This window comes from Pyrgilauda ruficollis, unplaced genomic scaffold (assembly GCF_017590135.1).
Source record: "Pyrgilauda ruficollis isolate IOZ18807 unplaced genomic scaffold, ASM1759013v1 scaffold13, whole genome shotgun sequence".
Classification (NCBI taxonomy): Eukaryota; Metazoa; Chordata; class Aves; order Passeriformes; family Passeridae; genus Pyrgilauda; species Pyrgilauda ruficollis.
The window spans coordinates 5,635,167-5,653,956 of NW_024511432.1; the positions used below are offsets into that span (position 1 = coordinate 5,635,167).

Here is an 18,790-nt window from a genome sequence, read left to right on the forward strand (position 1 = left end):
CCCCAGGCAAGCACTGACACCTCTTGACTGGGGTACTCAGGGAAAATGAGTACTCTTGGGGAAATGCAAGGCCATAGGACCAATGCTGCTATGTGCTGGGCTCCTTTTTCAAGCCTTCACTGCATCTCTGCCCTGTCCCTTCCATACAGCTGTGCAGAGTTGTGCCAGGGAAGCAGAGGACACTGAGCCTGCCTCAGGCAGGTAAGTTGGCTTTGCTTAAACAGATCAGTGACCAAACACACTGAGCAATCCTCACACAGGCGGTGGAACTCACCTTGAAGAAGGTATTCCCATGGCTGGCCAGCAGCGAGTCTGACTTCGGCTTGTTCTTGCTATACAGCGCATACATTCCAAACTGGTCTTTCTGCAAAGAGATCCATCCTCGAGTGAGACCCATGCACCCAGGACACGGTGACAGCCACGACCCTGGCAGGTTACTCTAGTACTTCTGCCTCTCCTAGGCTGCACCAGAGCCTCCTCAGATATCAGGAATAACTTTGTTTCAAGCTCTCTAAGAGCCAGGGAATGTTCTTGTCTTCCTACTCCCAGAGTAGCTAGGACTTCTCGATTCATTGTTCTGCTATGCCTAGCCTCTTCCTTACCCCAATAGTCACCTGGTACCATTCACACCATGTAGCAGCAAAATGCAGGGGGCAGCTGATCTCAAGACCTGTGTCCCTGTGCTTCTGCCCAGCAGCCCTCTTCTCCCAGAGCTGTCTGTACCTCTCTGCTCACTCTAGTCATTACCTCTGACACCACAGACAGAACACGTAAGGGACATCCCTGGAGAAACAGATGGGCTTTAAGGAGCAGACATTTTGTTTCCCTGGCAGTGTCTCTTGATAGCAAAGCACAATAGGAAAGGCAGAGAAACCAAGCTCATGTCTGGAAGAGCCCAACCCCGGGGGCAAGGTGCTGATGCCTTACGTGTCGCAGGAAGCAGTGGCTGACCCTCAGTGGGTGGTTGCAGCAGCTCTCAAGCTCTCGAAGGAAGTATTGGCTGTGGAAGTCATAGAGTTTCTCCAGGTTTCCAAAAATGACACTGCGCTTCCCACGCAGGTCCTGGGGGAGGTCGAGGCGCTCCATCTCAGGGAAGTAGCTGTCGATGATGTAGCGCAGTGACCGCACGTATTCCCGCTCCGTGGTTACCATCTCATCGATGATGTGCCGCAGTTTGCTGCAACAGGAGACACCCAGCCTTGAAGGGACCCAGGCTGCAGCAGGGCTACAGCAGCCAGAGTGCCTGCAAAGCACTGGACTATCACTACAGAAGCTCTCTCTGACACGCAACATGGAAATGAGATGATCCTTGGCACAGTGCAAGCTCAGATACACAACTGTCTGTGAAAGCTCTGACCCTGAGTGCTGACAGGACTCAAGGGAACAGCATGAAGCTGTGTCGGGGGAGGTTTAGGCTGAGGCTATTAGGAAAAGGTCCTTCACCCACAGAGAGGGTGGTAAGGCACTGGAACAGGCTCCCCAGGGAAGTGGTCATGACACCAAGCCTGTCAGAGCTCAAGAAGCACTTGGACAAGGCTCTCTAGCACACAGTGTGATTCTTGGGGTACTCCAATGCAGTCAGAAGTTGGCTCAATTATCCTTTTGGGTCTCTCTTTCAGCTTGGGATATTCTGTGATTCTAAGGATTCAGGAATCACAGAATTGAAGGCTGGCTGTGATGCTGACCCAAACTCAGCAGGACACACACCCCTGGGCCCACCCAGCCCCTGTGCTCTGGACACAACGGGCTGCTCTGCAGGTGGCTGCTCTCCTGAAACAACAGTGACAGCAGAAGTCACAGTAACTTCTGTGAGGACTCCGTCTGATGACTAGAGACTGTGGGAAGCAATGTTAACCCTGGGAGAACAGTAGCTCTAGAACTAGGTGCTGTTGGGCTTGTCCTAGTAAAAGTGAGAGAGTAAAACTTAAGTGCCCTAATACCTCATCAGTGAACAGCAGTTCCTAGCATGGGTTGCTCTCACATATCTCAAAGGATGCCTCTTAGGTACTCGAAGTTTCCACTGTGAGGCAGTGTAGCACCAAACATAACTACTCCAATGTGTCCTTTCCCGCCCTGCATTTCAGCCTTCCCGCAAGTGAACTCCTCTGGTTGTCCAGAGAACAGAGAAGAGGGACTGTCTCAGCACCCACGGACACGGGAGGCCTGCTGCACTGCTCCCTTGAGAAGCAAAGTGGTCACTCTGCTATCTGCTGGGGCACATTCCCTGCCATGAGCTTTTCTGGGTATCCCAGGGATATCGGAGCCGCCTTCTGGAAGACTTCACTGTCCCCAGCCATTTCACTCAAGAGTAGTAACCATGGTGCCCCAGCATCCAGCACTCTTTTATCATCTCTGCCATTTATTTTTTACTTACATTTTATTTTTTTTCCAGGGAGAGTAACTGAAAGACCTGCCTGGAGACCCTTTGTCAAGAACAGCTCATATCCCTGGGCTCTCCAAAGCACAGGCACACATTGCAGTATAACAAAGTTGAGATTCTCAAGGATAGAGAAGGAAAACAACACAAATGCCAGCTGTTGGACACCCAGAGATTTCAGCCCCAAAGCACAAATACAAACACCTTCTCACCTGTGAAGCTGCTGTCACAAGGTGCTGGATGTGTCTCCCTACCAGTCTGGGTACAGCACTCCCAAAAGTGTGGGGGACAAGGCCCTGAGCTTCTGCTCTCCCACTGCACCTGTACTCCTGGCTTTGTTAGGTCACTGAATACTGTTTCTGTAATCCCTCATCCTCTAATGGAAGCAACGTTCAGAGACTCCCTCTCCTGTCTGGGAACTGAAGTTTCCCGTCCTAGAGGAATCACACTGAGGGAAGAGCCACAAATCCCATTTCTATGTCGCCACACCAAGAAAGGCACCAGATTATGTGGGGACATCCCTGTGGGCTTGCTCAGCATCACATACACAAATGCAGGGAAGCTGGAGCTACATCTCCATCTGTCCTGTAACCAGTGCCAGAGTAACCAGCACTACAGAGCTCCTCTAATCTCTGCTGGCTGCCTTTTCACCACCCTGAGAAAGGGAACACCAAATGTCACAGACACTTACCTGCCCCAGCTCTTGGCTTCTGACCCCGAGAGGCAGCCCCTCTGTCCCTCCAGCAGGCAGTCTGCAGCCCAGCTGTTCACAGCTGGCTGCCGCAGAGCGAACGTCCTGTCCACCAGCTCAGTGCTGCTCACCTCCAGCCCCTTAATGAAGACGCCGGTGTTGCCGTATCTGGCCGGCTCGCTCCTCTGGCAGCTGGACCACAGGCTCTCACCATAAGGCAGGTCAAAGCTTTGGGCCTTCCGGAGGACCTTCCTGGGAGGCAGCTTCCCAGGGACTGGAGTGGATGTAGGAGACTGCTTCACCTCTGGGGTTTCTAAAATGCTCTCCAGGTTTGGTTTTTCTTCAGGCAGCGTTGGAGACTTACAAGCCCTGCTGGTGAAAGAAATTCTGCTTGAGTGAGGACCAGGGCTGAGAGCAGCTTGGCAGACAAATACTTCCCCAGCATCAACATCACCAGGGCAGCTCAGGGAGGGTGAGGGAGCTTTCTCCCTAGCCCACTCCAGACAGCTGTTGGTTCTGTTGTAGCCATGAGATGTGCTCTGAGTCCTGTCCCAGTGGGACCTGGAGGTGGCCCCCTCAGAGTGCCTCCGGTGGGACAGAGTGCCAGTCTCACTGCCAGCCTGGGGCTGCTCCCCAACAGCTGGGCTGCGCTCTGACAGCAGAGACTTCCTTGTTCTCAAGGCTGCTTCGAGTTTCTTTTCAAAAACCAGCTTGGTTTCCTGGCATTTAGACCATGCAAATTTCCACTGCTTGAGCCCCTTGTCACTCTTCAGCTCACAGGCCAGCTCCTTCATCTCCTGGAAGCGGGCAGCACTGATGTCCGGGTGCTGCCTCTTGTAACTCTCCAGGCACTTGATTATATCTGCACAGTGCTCGGCGGAGCTGCAGTCCTCCATGCTGATACAGGCAAGGTGTCGCATCCCTTCCAAGGCCCACTCGTACGCCTGCAGAGCGAGAGCAAAACACAACAGCCAGTCAGAGGGACTCTGTGAAGAACAACCCTAATTCAGTGCCTGAAGATAAGAGAAAGGATCAGTGTCTGGCCACCACAGTTCCTTGAGTGTAGAGAGTGGGGGGGGGGGGTATTGTCAATGGGGCTTAACAATTCAGCAAAACAAACAGCCCCTTATGCAAAGGGCTTCAGCTGTGCTGGCTGCTCTGCCACAGCCCCACCTCCCAGCCAGGTCCCTGTGAGCTGGCGCCCACACTGCTGGGCATGTTTGTCCTCTCTGGGCAGGGGGGCCCAGGGAAAGCTGCTGCTAAGACTGTAGGAATTCACACCTCAGTGTGGCCCTGCTCAGTATAAAACCTGGAACTCTCTCTCCTCTTTTGCCCAGCCACTTTCACCACTGTCAAGCAGGACAAGGTCAAACGGCACCAGTAAGCTGCAGGCAATAGGACTGCTGCTCCCTACACTGTTTTTCTGGAGCTGACAGCACACAGAAGCCACAGCTGGGCTCTGTGGATCACCCCAAATGATCTGACCCATCCTTGCAACAAGGAAGAAAATGAGACCGTGAAGCTTGTGCATTTTCTGTGTCTGCTGGCAGCTTGTGCGGTGTGCTGTGTTCTGCCTGCCTGGCTCTGCTTGCCACTGCACTACATGCTTGTGCTCGTTAGTCAAATACTGAGCTCAGCAGTTTATTTCTAATACTCCAGGAATGCTGGAAGCAGCTTCACGGGGCTTAACTCTAGCAGTGGTGCATATGCTGGCCTTGCTAAAACAGTTCTGCTGCATCAGTCAACCAAGAGAAGTGGGACAAAATGTGGTCCAGTAGGACAAACACAAGGGAAGAGTGAGTGTCTTATCACCACGGGAAGAATGGGGCTCAGCACCAAGACCTGTCATCAATCAAAAGCAGAATAAAGACAAACATCTGACTTAGGCTCATAAGCCACCATTTTCCCTATAAAGCAGAGATGGTAAGATTTAATGATAGAAAAAATAAGATGTGACCAGCTGCTGTAGGCTTCGCTAGAGAATTTTAATGGTCATCAGTGAACACACAGGGTTATTTGTTGAAATCAGATACACAAGGTGGGGAAAACACCCTGGACAGGGCTGCCTGGCATCTTCTCCCAACTGCCCAACATCAGTGGATGTGCAGAAACACCACTGGATGCCCAGAAGTGAGCCAGACCATTTCTACCACTTGACCTGTCAGGCCCTGTATACCTGCAGAGAAACAACATTCATTATTAGTGCCAGGAACAAAGTGATTGGTTTTTCCATTTTCCACTTCCTGAGCAGCCTCACTGTAGCAACCTTCACTTATAGAGCATAAATCACTTACTTTTATGCAGCTTTAGACCTCAAGAAAATCTGCCCAAGCTTTATGCAAGCAGACACTGCATCCCCATCAGGGACATGGCGGTCAAATATATCAGGTGCCAGGCTCACTCTCTGCTGGTGACAGAGACAGGCAGGACAGAAGGTATTTCATTCACATGATGCTCAGTCCCTGGATGGAGATGGTTTTGACAGCCAAACGCTGCTGTTTGTAGGAGAGCTGAATGCCAGCACAGCCTGCAGCCTGAGCAGAGTCACTCTAGGGCCAGATTCCCCAGGAGCTCCCACAGCCATCCACATTCTCCTTTGAGCTGCAGCTGCATGGTGTGCGTGCAGCAAGCCCCATTACTCATGCAGAGCAAGGAGCTGCTTCAGAAACACCAGCAGCTGCTCAGGGAAAACGCTTCCTAGTGCCACCCAACTGCAGCACAGAGCAGCAGCCCCCTCTCCTCCCATCGCCCTGCCTAGAGCAGCACAGGCCCCTGACCTGCCTCTCTCTTCATCCAGGCTTTATGCTGCAGACTTGCCCACTGCTGGCAGCCAGGAGGGATGTGCAGAGGCAGAGGACATGTCAGATTCTGGTGGGAATCTGCATTTATCCTTGATGCAGAGATTCTTCTGTTTCCTGGAGGTGGAAGCATTTCAAGGCGAGGTGAATCCCCAAGCCCAGCAGATCTGCACAGCAGCGACAGATGGCCTGTTCTTGCTGTGGGGTTTTGAGCTGCCCCCTCCAGCTGTAGGAAAACCAACACCAGCCCCCTACAGCTCTGCCCAGAGCAAGGGCTGGCCATCCATCTGAGCTAAGAAAGGGCACATGTCACCTCTCTGGCTGTGGTCATCAATGGGTGATCCCCACTGAAGGCTGCATGCTGGCTGCCTTTTGCTCAGTGACGGGAAAAGCTGAGCTCAAAAGACACACAGGGCTGTCAAAGAGGGTGCTGAGAGCAATATGCAGGAGAGGGACATCCTGTAGGCCTGCCCGGACTCTACAGTAACCAGTCAGGAACGCAGATGCCCTGTGAAGGCCTTATCTAAGGCTGGGGTACTCATTTCCATGCACAGACAGGAGAGAGAGAAAAGAGACTTCTTTTATTTCCTGGAAACTCTGCAGATCTGGATGTGATTACTGTGAGGAGGGATCAGGGCTGCAAAGCACACAGGACAGCACCCCCATCACCTCTCATCTTCATATGGTCTCTGTCCGTTCTTGGCAAGGACACCAGGGCTGAGCAGAAATGACTCGCAATCTCGATGGCATTTCCTTCCATCACCAGTGCCTGTCACAGGCCAGCAAATAGCTCAGCTTTGTTCCCTGCACAATGGAGCAGCCCTCCACATCCTGCAGCTTTGCTTGGTAACATGCTAAGTGACCACTAAGGCTTTCTCCAGTCACATCATCTGCTTCAACTGCCCCTTTTTGCACATAAATGGCAATCCTCTCCAGGGACCAAGTGTGCCCCCATCCTCATGCAGGCAGGGGTATTGCTGTCACCTGTCCCCCAGTAAGGCTGCAAATAACACTCAGCCAAGCCAGGATATGGCCCTCTGGATGAGAGCTTTTGGGGAGCAGGCAGCCCTACAGCTTCCCTGCAGAGCTGCTAGAGCTGCTCAGATAAAAGGAGGCACCTGTGCGCAGGGAAGCTGAAATCTTCCCAACCATGACTGCAACCAGGCAGGAAAGAGCCTGTACCTCAGCTTTTGATCTTTACAGGCAAGTTGTTACTGAACCTCTCAATTACAGGATTAAAGACAAATGTGCTTCCTGCATACGCAGGACTGACCTATCCTGCAACAGGCATCAGCAACAGGTTGGTCCTGCCAGGCTGCCCAGGGCTCTCAGGGACCTGCCATGCTGTAAGGAAAAGCCAGGGACTTCACTGGATTATGGTGCAACCCTCAAACCCATCATCCTCTGCTGGTCTTCTGATCATTTCACCATGGACAAGGATTGCAGCACATCGAGGACAGGAGCTCCTGGAGTCTGTTGGTGCTGGCACCACTTAAGTACCATCTGCAAACACAGGCCCAGAGAAGTTGCTCAGCCCTGGCTCAGGGCACACTGCCAGCACTGAAAGCCTTCCAGGGGTCCTGGATCCTCACCTGAGCCACTACTCAGAAATTACACCTCCCCAACCCAAGCCTATCAGACTCCTTGCATACTCAAGGTTAAGTGACCTCTAAGACACCTTTTGGGTAGCCAAAAGAAGGAGCAAACACTGTGCATCTCACATATATGCCAGATGGGGCAATTTCAGGGGCCTGTCTTTGTCCAAAACTCCTTCATCCCTTCCTGTGGTGACATGATGACAGTAACTATAATTTCTTTACAAATAGGAAACTGAATGTCTGAATAGGCAGAGGTAGTCAGATCAACTTTCTGCAGAATTAAAATGCACTCGGGTGGGTAACTAACTCTGCTGTGAAAAGGTTTCCTTTGGAATCTCAAGTGCCTGCACAGTGCATCTTGAGACAGTCAACACTGGCCCTGGTGGGAGCAGCAATACAGGCAGAGATGGAATCATGCTTGTGGGTATGATGACTGAAGCACAGCAACAAGACAGACCAAGTTTCTCACTCTTCTGTGGTGATGTTCCAGGACTGGAAGCCCCCATCTCCCTTGCTCTCTACAGCTCAGAGAGGGGGAAGCAGCATAGCAGCTGAGAACACTGCCAAGGACAGCAAAAAAGAAACTGATATAAACAAACCCTGATCCAGCTTGGTGCAGCTCCTGCACCCAGGCTGGACTCCACTCTGCTGTTTCTCAGTGAGACACAACTGACTGTAGGTCTCTGTGGAAACAAACTACACAGCCCTCCATTTAACCAGACCTCCTCTCACCACCACTGTGCTCATTTTAAATGCCCTGAACTTCAGCTGTGAGCTTTAAGAGCAAAATGAGGTTAGCTTGCAGCAAAAGAGGCAAAACTGGTACAGCCAGAAAAATTAAAAACATCACAGGTACTGCTGTGAACTAAACAAAGCACTTCCCAACAGCTATGCAGGGTGTCACACAGGCACTGGGTCCTGCAGCTGCCCTGCTCTGCTGGCCACCCATGGCCTTGGTACTGATCCAAGTGGAGCTCAGACACAGATTGCAGCACTCCCAGCAAAAGGAGTAAAGAGTGACAGGGACTTACCAAAACACCACAAAGTAAATGCAGCTCAATGGCAAGAAAATGCTACTGCCATTACAGATGCTCATTTGGGCTTGTTCCCTCTAAAGTCCAATACGGCTTTAGGTTGATTTGAGAAGCGACTCCTGCTCACAGCACTGGTATGTCCCTTGTCACAGACTGCTGCATGCACAGTGTTAGCAGGGACCCAAGGCTGGAGACTGCTTAATATGTTGACAGTTCAGAAGGACCACGATTAAAAAGCTATTTTACATTAAAATATACTGAAAGCAAAATTACCCAGGCTTACCTTACTTACCACAAGAACTGTCAGCTGGCAAAGAGTGACAAGCCTAACTCAGAGGCCAAGCAGCTTCAGCAGAAAGTGGTCAGCTCACCACACACTTGGATCTGCCTTAGGCTTTCCTCAGGCTCCCACCTACCAATACTAACAGCACCCGTGAAGAAAGGAGCAGGGAAAGAGCAAGACTTCAAGATCTGCAGATGTTCCCTTGGCAAGTCTGTGTGTTGGTTAAAAACAGACCTCATCCTACCTTCCCATCTGTCCAGAGGGAGTCCATACCCTGGCTGTGCCCAGCTCTGTGCTGTACATTATCCCCTACAGCCAGACTGAGACAGGGCCCCTGCTTCAGTGCATCATCTCAGCTATGATTATTCACAAGCAAATGCTGCTAGCCTAAATACCAGATTGGGGGCCTGGTAACCAGAAACAAGGCAGAGGGGGAAGGGGCCATGCTTCACACAAGAGCTACTGAAGTGTGCAGAGAACACCCTGACTGGGCACAAGCCAGATACCACTTCACAGTGCAAAAAACAGGGAGAGAAAGCATTCCAACTGACCCCAAATTCAAGCAAAATGCAAACTAAACCGCTAGCCAACATATAAGAGCTATGGAGGAAACACTGATCCCTCCTAGACATTATGATGCTTTTTCCATATCTCTAAGAGCCAAAGCCCCTGCTCACTTCTACCAAGATCTGTGGCTCCATGAGCAGGCAGTTACACTCACACACAAGAAACCACTTAATTCCAGAGCACAAGCATTTCAGCAAAGCCACTGAGTTAGAAGCAATCCCTTCTCTATGAAGAGGTTCGCTGTTACTCTCCTACCCTTCTGTAGCAGTCAAGTTTTCCAAACTGCATTTGCTGCCCTGTCTGTGATTCATTAGCAGCACAAACCAAACTAATCAAAACTGTGTCCTACATAGGATGTAGCTGGTAAAAGCTCAGCTTTAAAGACTAAGAAAAAGATTCATGCTCTTGAAATGAAGAGCTAAACTATTTCTGAGCTGCTGTGTAGCTCAGACAGCCTCCCCTCCTCCAAGGGAGAACAGACCACTGAAATCTTTAGTTTGCCTAAAACTAGCTGCTAAGGAAAATAAACTTTAAATCCTGTATTTGCATTTCTGCCAGTTACCAAGTGCCAGCTGCTGTACAAACACCGTGGGAGGGCAAAGGATGAGAGACGAGCACAAAGTAGAAACTCCTTGGATTTAAGCATAAGAAAGGAGAACAAGCAAATACCCACAGCTGGACAGGAAAGAAAAACAAGGGGTCAGGGAAGCAGCACCTGTCAGGGTTGGTCTGGGCATGCCACAGTCCACATACCATCAAAGGCTGCTCATTAGAGCAACATGCTTGGACATCCTTTAGCAGCAGCTCTCTTGAACAGAGCTCAAAAATCCCTCAATTTGCCCTCTGGGCAGCCAGGCATGACAAGTCCAGGAGAGCCTAATTACAGGAGAATATAATTGGCTAAAATAAGATTGCACACAATTTCTGCTCTCCTGACGACAGCACGAGGACCCAAAGGGCAAATGTGGCTCGCTGTGCTGGAGCTGTCGTGCAGGACGCGTGCTTGCCCTTCTCTTCTCTAACTGCTGCCACTGCCAGGCAGCACCCAGGGGTGTCCATTAGAAACAGGGTGACTCACCTGATGAATCACGAGCAGCTACAATAACCCCTGCTTCAGAGCAACTCTGAGATTCCACAAGAGCAGCCTGTGCCAGTTTCACCATAAATCTATGTAGAGGCACACAGGTATGTATGTATGACATGCGTGTGTATATTTACTTGTGTATGTATGTATAAAACTACTCCCTAGGTAGCTGGGCAGCAAGTGGCAGATCTGCTTTCTTCAAAGCTCCAGAGTTTCTCATGACTGCAGCTTTGGGTACATTCTGCACTGATTATTCTTCCCCTCCTTTTCTGTCTCACCATAGAGATTTTCTCAACATTTAAAAGCTACCAAGTCCAGAGTACCAGGGGCCAAGTTTGCTCCCAGTAAAACCAGAAACTTCAATGTTTGCCTTTGCTGCAAACCAGCTTCTTAACATTTGAGGCACTGCCCATTTGTTCACGAATGAGCCAAGAGCCTCATGTTACCAGCCAAGCTCAAGATCAAGCAACAGCGAGATGTGTGAGTCACCAAAGCTGGAGCTGGCAACTTGCACAACAGCAACAAATTACCCCATTCAGAGACTAATGTCACTTCCAAAGGTTTTTTGCATGCTTTGCTTTTACATCTGTCCTGACGGTCACACCATCATGCTGTTCAAATACCCCACTGTAATAGCATCCCACAGGCAAGTGTGGACACACTGGACTGTGGTGGGTGTCTCCCCTCTGCCCTGGCTTCCTTTTAATGAGGTTCCTTATGCTCCATGCTGGGGATTGCAAAACGTCCAGTATGCCCTTGGATCTGCATGGAGAAAATGGGTGCTTTCTCTGTAGTCTTCATTTCACATCCTTTCCCTTGTGACAAGCTGAGCCAAACTCTGCTTAACTATCGCATGATGTGTTGGGATCTCTCTGCACTGCACTTTGGGTGCTTGTGCCCTGGGAGATGTGGAGTTAAAACTGGAACTAGACACCCAGCACATTTACTGGGTCTCTCCTCTGCAGGGGAAGTGACAATGCTGGAAACAGCTCCTTGTTTTAAGAGCACAACAAGATGCACTTGGAGGGTGCAAGGCGCTGCCGAGCAGCCGGAGGAGCCCCATCAGAGGCAGCGGGTGCTTGGGAGAACCCTGTCCATATGTCCAGGGCTTTGATATGCAGATTGAGCCATTGTGAGCTTCAGTTCCATCTGTACACTGAGGGGAGCTTCATGACCAGATTGCTTGAACAGATCTATTTAACTCCCATGACTAAAGGGAATTCCAGTCTCCAGGAGGATCTGAGCATCCAGATGGATGCCAGCACACAAAAATTCACAAAATCTGTCACCCTGTGCAGCTCCTATCCCAAGATTAGAGGGGAAAAAATTACCCAAACTTTGCACTGCATACATGCACAAGGCTGGGCCCAGCTGAAGGGAGATCTCTGCTGGCATCAGATCTCACACCTGAAGAACACACATTCCCCTTGCACCTCAGCTCCAATGCGAGCGAGCTGGGGAATCCCTAAACCTGCTGGGTGGAAATGCTGCTTCCCTGCCACGACTGACTGGCTCCCAGTGTGGTGATCCTGCAGGTGATTTGAACACACCTGACAGAGGCCCAAGTCTTTCAGATAACTGTCAATTTATGCTCATGGCAGCCAAGGACACTGAGGAATTTTTACACAGAGGTGCTCTGACAATCAAGGCTGAAGGTGGTTTCTGCATGTCAGGCATTATTCTCTGCATACATGCAGTGGCAGAACATGCTGGCACTCCTTGGATCAGGGAAGGGACATAAAGGGCAAATACCCTACATCCCAACATATGCTACACACTGGCTGGCTCCCTCAGACTCTTCTTCCTGCTGTGTACTCCACAGAGAGGAATTTGGCCAGTACAGTAGGAGAGAGAAGGACCCCAGTAGAATCAAAGTTTTGCCTCTCTGCACATGTCACAAACACATCACAGACCTCATACTGCACTAAAGCATTGCCTGAGGTGCTGGAACAGGTGCTCAAAAGCGTCTTAACCCAAGAACCTCTCACCTTCAACTGCAAATTGCGCTTGGATTTAGCACGTGACACAAACCTAATTAATTCACTGCTGCTGCCCTGTAACACTGAGGGACAAATGAGTCTCACACCTATGTTGCGCAACCAGAAAGGAGCACTGAGTGCTGGTGCTATTATTCAGCTTTTACCTCCTGCCACAGAGCTTGCCAGGGCTGCAGGCACTGCTGCACTGCCCATTTGACCATATAGTTTTTGGTGAAACATAGCAGAAAATAACTCTAGCACCAGCAGAGCTAGTAGTGATTTACTGAAGAATTCATAAGACAGAATGGTTTCCAAATCACTAATTCTGCAAGACAGAAAAATCTGATCTGTAACAGATCAGATTTAAGTGTTCAGAACTTCTTGTTTGTACAAGAGGGCTATCTTCAAGGCAAAGCAGAAACTTTCTAATGCATGAATACACTTTGATAGGAAAGTAAACACTAGAATCTTTTTAACCTTGCAGGAAGATTTCTCCAGCAAAAACCTGGCAGGAAGGAGAGGGGAGAAATTTCACGCATTAACCTTGCATGAACTCTGCCAGAGGATCGATTTTCCTTGAGGCTCATTCCCCCAACTGCTTCAGGCTGTCATGAAAAAGGACACCCCTGAAATAGGAGAACAAATCAGACTAGATGTCTGTCTAGGGGCACGACTTTACAGGCATAATTGAGGAAGGAGAGAGAAAGAGAGATGAGACAGCTGCTGTCAGACAATGCTGAAGCCAGACAACAGTGGCTTCCCCTAAAACAGTAACTATTCCTCTCCTATGCTTTTTGGACCTCCTTTCATCATCCTGAGAACTTGCATCAGTAACCAGATCGAAAGTGCTATTTGGGAATGTTGTGCAGACCATCCCCAGAAAAGCAAAGTCAATCTCTGCACAGAGGTATAGAGAGAATAGTGTATGTTAAGTCCCAGGGACTTTATTACAAAACACAGCAAAATCTCATTTGCTCCAAGGTGCTGGGGGGTAAAACCATGTTGTGACCTGTGCAGAACTGCTGGCAGCATCATGGAACAGGGACCTATGTCTCTGTTTACAGATAGGATACATCATCTCTGCTACAGTAACGATACATCAAATGTCTTTTTTTCCACTCTGGTGCTAAGTTCTACTCTGCGCTTCTCCAAGCACATTCCCAGAGCAGGGAATCATAGCACCCTTTCAATAAAATTACTTCTCAAACTGTGCCAAACAGCCTGCTACAAAAAATCACACTTTCAGTTTGCAGACACCAGGATCCTTTCCAGCTTCCCACAGATCAGCATGCACAACCCTCCTTTTTTCATCAAGGGCTGAGAAAAAAGAAACATCAATAATTTATCACCTGGAAGGGACTTTTTTCCCTCAAAAAGATCAACCGCAAAATTGTATCTGGTACATAATCAAAAATTAAACGCAGCAGAAAACAAGGTATCAGCAGGTCTCCGTTCTGAAACTTTTGGGGAGAAGTCAGAGATAACATTTGTGGAAGGCAACTTATTTAGCATACTCTGGATTTCTGCTGACAAATCTAAGATCAGATCCATCTCTGAAAGCTGGGAGTGCTGTGCCAGCAGGTCTCAGTCACCTGGGGGGCAGGAACCCAGCAAACCTTGGAACAGCCCAGGAGAGGAGCCCCTTCCTGTGCTGTCCACAACATTTGACAGAAGTCCTGGAGGCTGAGAGGTACCACCTGCCCTGCACATACATCCAGTCCATCTGCAGCACCCAGCCCCTGCAGCAACTTCTAGCTGCAGGTAAATTATGCCCACTGAAATGATCGTGCAATAACTTCTAATAAAGAGAAAGAGAGACAGGCACTGCTCTACTACAGGCAGCTCAGCCCTGGGATTCAGAGGGACCATGCAAAGATGCCCACAGCCCACGGGGTTCTGTCTGAGCGCACAAAAGCCGCACACAAAGCGCTCTGATTCATGCTGGATGCACACAGACACGCACAAGCAACCGAGTGAAAAGCCTTCTCTACATTGTTTCCAAACAATATCAATACAGCTCACACGTCAGCCGGCCCCGCACACTTGGTACTTACAAGAGGGTTTGCTGAGTCCGTCTGCTGCTGGAGCCGGGATGGGTGATTGTGACTCGGAGGGAAAGGTGCATGGAGATGTGCAGAGAGGCGAGAGCGATGGGAAGAAGGGCCCCGGCCCCTCTTTGGGCCCCAGAGCAGCAACACTTGCTCACGGGATGGAGCGCAAAAAGGCTGGCATTCCTACAGCAGCAAGGACAATGGGGAGGGATGAGGAGGCACTGCCATAATCAAATGCAGGCCAGCTGGCCCTCCCCCAGGAAGGGCAGGCACCTCCTTCACTTGCCAAAGGCTTTGTTTTCTAAGCCACAAAGAACAAAGTGGCTGAGGAGGAGAGCACAGGAGAACCCACTGTGGGGGCAGGTCCACCCAGAAGCACAGGTAACCCATTCCTGGAGATGAAAACACAGATGGAGAAGGGTTGGGCAATATTCTGCCCACTCCAAGCAGAAGTCAGAAGCAGCAGCTCCTTGAGTGCAGAAAAAAAACAGGGAACCAGACAGACAACCAGGGAACAAGAATCAGCAGAGGCTGATGATCAGGGGTTCTTTGAGGGAAAAGATCCAAGGGAAATAGGCAGAGACCACCACTGAAGGAATAGCTCATGGAACAGAGCCCTAAGAAATCCCAAGAAATGGGAAACCCTACCATTTCTCAACCCACCTTGCCCCACCAATCCTCAGCAGTGAGAACTGAAGATGAACCACTTCTCTCAGAAAGCAAACATAAGGCAAGGACTCAAGCTGCAAGAGACTCACAAGCTATGGCAGGGCAATGACCACACTTTCCCTAAGCACCAGTGAGGCACCATCTTGCACAACATCCAGAGAAGCAGGAAAAAGCCCCCAGAGCTGCCTCAGGCTCTCCTGTAATGATACAGGCAGTTCAGCTCCACATCACCACACGGCCACAGGGCATGCAGGTGCTGTGCCTTCATGGGACACTGCCTGTTCTGGTTGGGTCAGTGCTTTCTTCCACTTGTGCCAGCAAGGATCGTGCACCTTCACTCCTGACCTTCAGCAGGACTGGTTGTCATCCCAGACCTGGTAGAGACTGTCCTGTGTGCTCTGGCTCACTGGACATGCTGCTGCAAGTAAGGTGCTCAGTCCTGACGGGGCACATGGCTCTCACATGGGCCATTTCAACCATGCAGTCCAGGTAACCTGCACTTCACTTATGGTAAAGGCAACAACATGGGATATAAGAGTGTTCTGGGAAATAATTCGCCCAAAGAGATCTTGAGGAAGGAAAAAATATGAAGGCTAATGAAATAAACAGGGAGAGGAAGACTTTCTGTGGCTGCTCCTGGTCTTGATGGTGTACCTATGGCAGTGTTATTGTGAAGCCAGGACAGAAAAGGAGAAAAGGATACTGGGGACTGTCCTGCAGGAACCCCAGAACAAAACAGACATCAGTGCTTTTGGTGCACCATACATACCCTTGCTTGTTCAGCTGCCTCGTTTTTCTCCAAAGCACTGTATGGTGCCAGATCCCAGCGCAGTCTTGGAACTGAGTAAACAAGGGACAGTGGCCAAACCAGGCTTGAAGCCACAGGGAGATGGCAGGACCCTGAATATACCCACGCTGACTTTGTGGTACTGAAAAGCAATCCTTCAGCCCACAGCCAGAGGTGGGGAAAGCAGCTTCCTTCACTGGTCCTCCTGCCTCAGCCCAACCATCATCCACCCCACGGTCAGGCACCAAGGGCTCCTGCCACAAAGGAAGCGGGGACAAATGGAAACATCCAGCTTGGCACCAGTCATGTCTTTGGGGAGGGATCCCTGCCAGCCCATGTGCAAGCTCCATGTGGTCTGGCCCAGCTCAGCCTGCCTCATTGCAAGGAGCTCTGACAGACCTTCAGGAACTGCCAAGCAGTGAAAAAAACCAGTACAGCATCTTGATGGGGCATATGGGGTTATGTTGTCCTGTTCCACGGCCTGTCCGGCAGCCACAGGCAGCGCCCTACAAAACACTTGCCCACCACATGCAGGAGAACCAGCAAAACAGGGCCTCCCATTCCCAGCAGGCAGTGAGGTACGTGAGGATGAACAGCAGGATCCCCATGGTGGGCATTCCACTCCCTTGGAGCATGCTGAGATGTTTGGAGATCTGAGCTTGCCAGCTCATTACCATAGTGTACGTTGCTTACGCATCCTTGGGCTTCTTCCCCAAATCCTGGGGTTTGGCACTCTGCAGGCTCTTTACGAGAAGGAATATCAAGGACATTGCTTATTGCAGACTCCTGCTGTAGATATGCCCTCAGATATTAGGGAAGAGAGAAGGGAGTTAGGCAGGCACTGACTAATCAATGCAGGAAGGCCAAAAGCAGCTCAGTATCAGAAGACAGTGAAATCAGTTTAGGTAAGATCTTCTGCTTATCCCCAGACCACACCACTAACTTTGCTTTGGGAAGGCAGAAAGCATTCTGGAGATCAAGATCAAACTCATAGGCACTGAAAGGACTTTCATGCTGTGCAGCAATTTCTGCACTGATCCTACAGCTGCAGGATGTATCCCCCTACACTCCTTGTTTCAGTTGGCCACTGGTTCACAATACACACATAGTATATTTACACCACCAGGATTGTTTATAACTCTACTGAAACCAGTGAGATCAAAATCCTCCTCCCTCCCTGAACCAGCTGCCTGTCCTCCACACAAACCAGTGTGAAAACACACTGTACCACTATAATTTTGTTTTTACTGGGGCCATGGAGCATGAAAGGCACAAGCAAGAGGGCTGCTGCTGCTGCCAAGGACTGCATCCTGGAGTTTTCATCCCCCAAAAAAGAAGCTGTAATGCCCTCAGAAAATTAATGGGGTCTATGTAGCATTTGTGTCCCTAGAAATGACCGAGGCTCTGAAAATGCTTTGAATCTGAGGAGGAACACACTGCTATAGAGTCATGTCCAACTATCCTGAGCTACCAGCACAATGTAACTTCCATGCCAAAACAGAGCACTGAGCAGCCTGGAAGCTTTGGGGAGACCTTAGAACACCTTGCAGAACCTGAAGGGGCTCCAAGAGAGTGGAGAGGGACTTTGGACAAGGGCACGGAGTGACAGGATAAGAGAGAATGGCTTCAAACTGACAGCGGGCAGGATCAGATCGGATATTAGGAAGAAATTCTTCCCTGTGAGGGTGGTGAGGCCCTGGCACAGGTTGTCCAGAGAAGTTGTGGTTGCCCCATTCCTGTAAGTGTTCAAGGCCAGGATGGGGGCTTGTAGCAACCTGGTCTAGTGGGTGGCATCAGTGCCTGCAGCAGGGAAGTTAGAACTGGATGACTCCTTTAAAATCCCTTCAAGCTCAAACCACTGTACAGTTCTATAATCATGTGCTACAATCCACATTTGTGCTCCAGAGACTTCCAGCTCTGGCTGGAAGGGTTCACATACAACCAGTGTTTGGCTTGGCTGCAGAATTGTCACTATGCCAAGCAAGGCTTGGTGCTTTTGTGTGCCTCAATTTACCAGAAGAAACATGAGAAAACCCTTGCCAGGATCCTTCCCAGGATCCCCCATGATGGCAAGGGGTGTTCAAGCACCAGAGCAGCCCCTGAACATCTCTGTTCAGTGAGGCAGAAAAGCACAGGTTCTTGCCATTCTCCTACGGCACAGGACGCAATTCTCTCTCCATTGGGGTGAAAAAAATATTACGTATTTCCACATCAAGAGGGTCCCCCACCTGCAGAGCGAACTGCAGAGATGAGCCAGAGCAGACCTGCAGAGCATCACCAAACAAACTCAATCCTCATTGCCCTGACAGCAGTGTTTTGGGTTGCCTTCTCCACTCTTCTGCCTCACACAGGATGCTTTTCCATGTTTTCATGTTTAGCTGAATTTCCTCCCTCCTCCCCTGAGCACTTCTGGCGGCCAAGGCAGCTCAGAGACAGCAACTAAGTGGCACCTACATCTGGTACAGCTTAACTTTTAGCGTCTATTCTTTCTGGAATTTGAGAACTTCAATACCCAATGTTTGTACAAGTGTGGAATAAATGGAGCACAGGCTCCCTGGCTTTCTGTTCTTGCCAAAGTTGTATTTTAAAATGCACTTAGAAAATCCTACTGCTTTTTCATCTGCAACTTTAGAAATTAAAGAACACCAAATCCATCTGCAAATCTGCTAAATGGGTGCATTTGCACTAAACCAAACAGGTGGGAAGGTCAGGCACTCAGCACAGTCACCACACACATCCTCTCCTCCTGCTTCCCAGATCCCTGTGATGATCCAGGGATCCCTTGTTCCCTCAGCCACATTTCCCAGCCCTCCATTCTGGTGCTCCCTTTCCTCATGCAGGCCTCCACATGGGAGGAGTTGGACTGTATTTA

The 18,790-nt window shown here is 50.0% G+C and overlaps 1 protein-coding gene across 5 annotated transcripts in view; it reads right to left on the minus strand.

The window, feature by feature from the left end:
• The window catches only part of PLEKHG4 (pleckstrin homology and RhoGEF domain containing G4), an 85,453-nt gene that overhangs the window by 7,585 nt on the left and 59,078 nt on the right, over nt 1–18,790 (minus strand). For all 5 annotated transcript variants that reach the window (XR_005954407.1, XM_041458583.1, XM_041458582.1 and 2 more), the window contains exons 14-16: nt 3,069–4,012; nt 928–1,177; nt 275–364 (exon numbers count right to left, since the gene is read on the minus strand). Coding sequence is in view for 4 of the 5 variants with exons in the window: in XM_041458583.1 (XP_041314517.1) it covers nt 275–364; nt 928–1,177; nt 3,069–4,012 (1,284 nt within the window). In the remaining variant the exon portion in view is untranslated. The remainder of the gene's footprint in view (nt 1–274; nt 365–927; nt 1,178–3,068; nt 4,013–18,790) is intronic.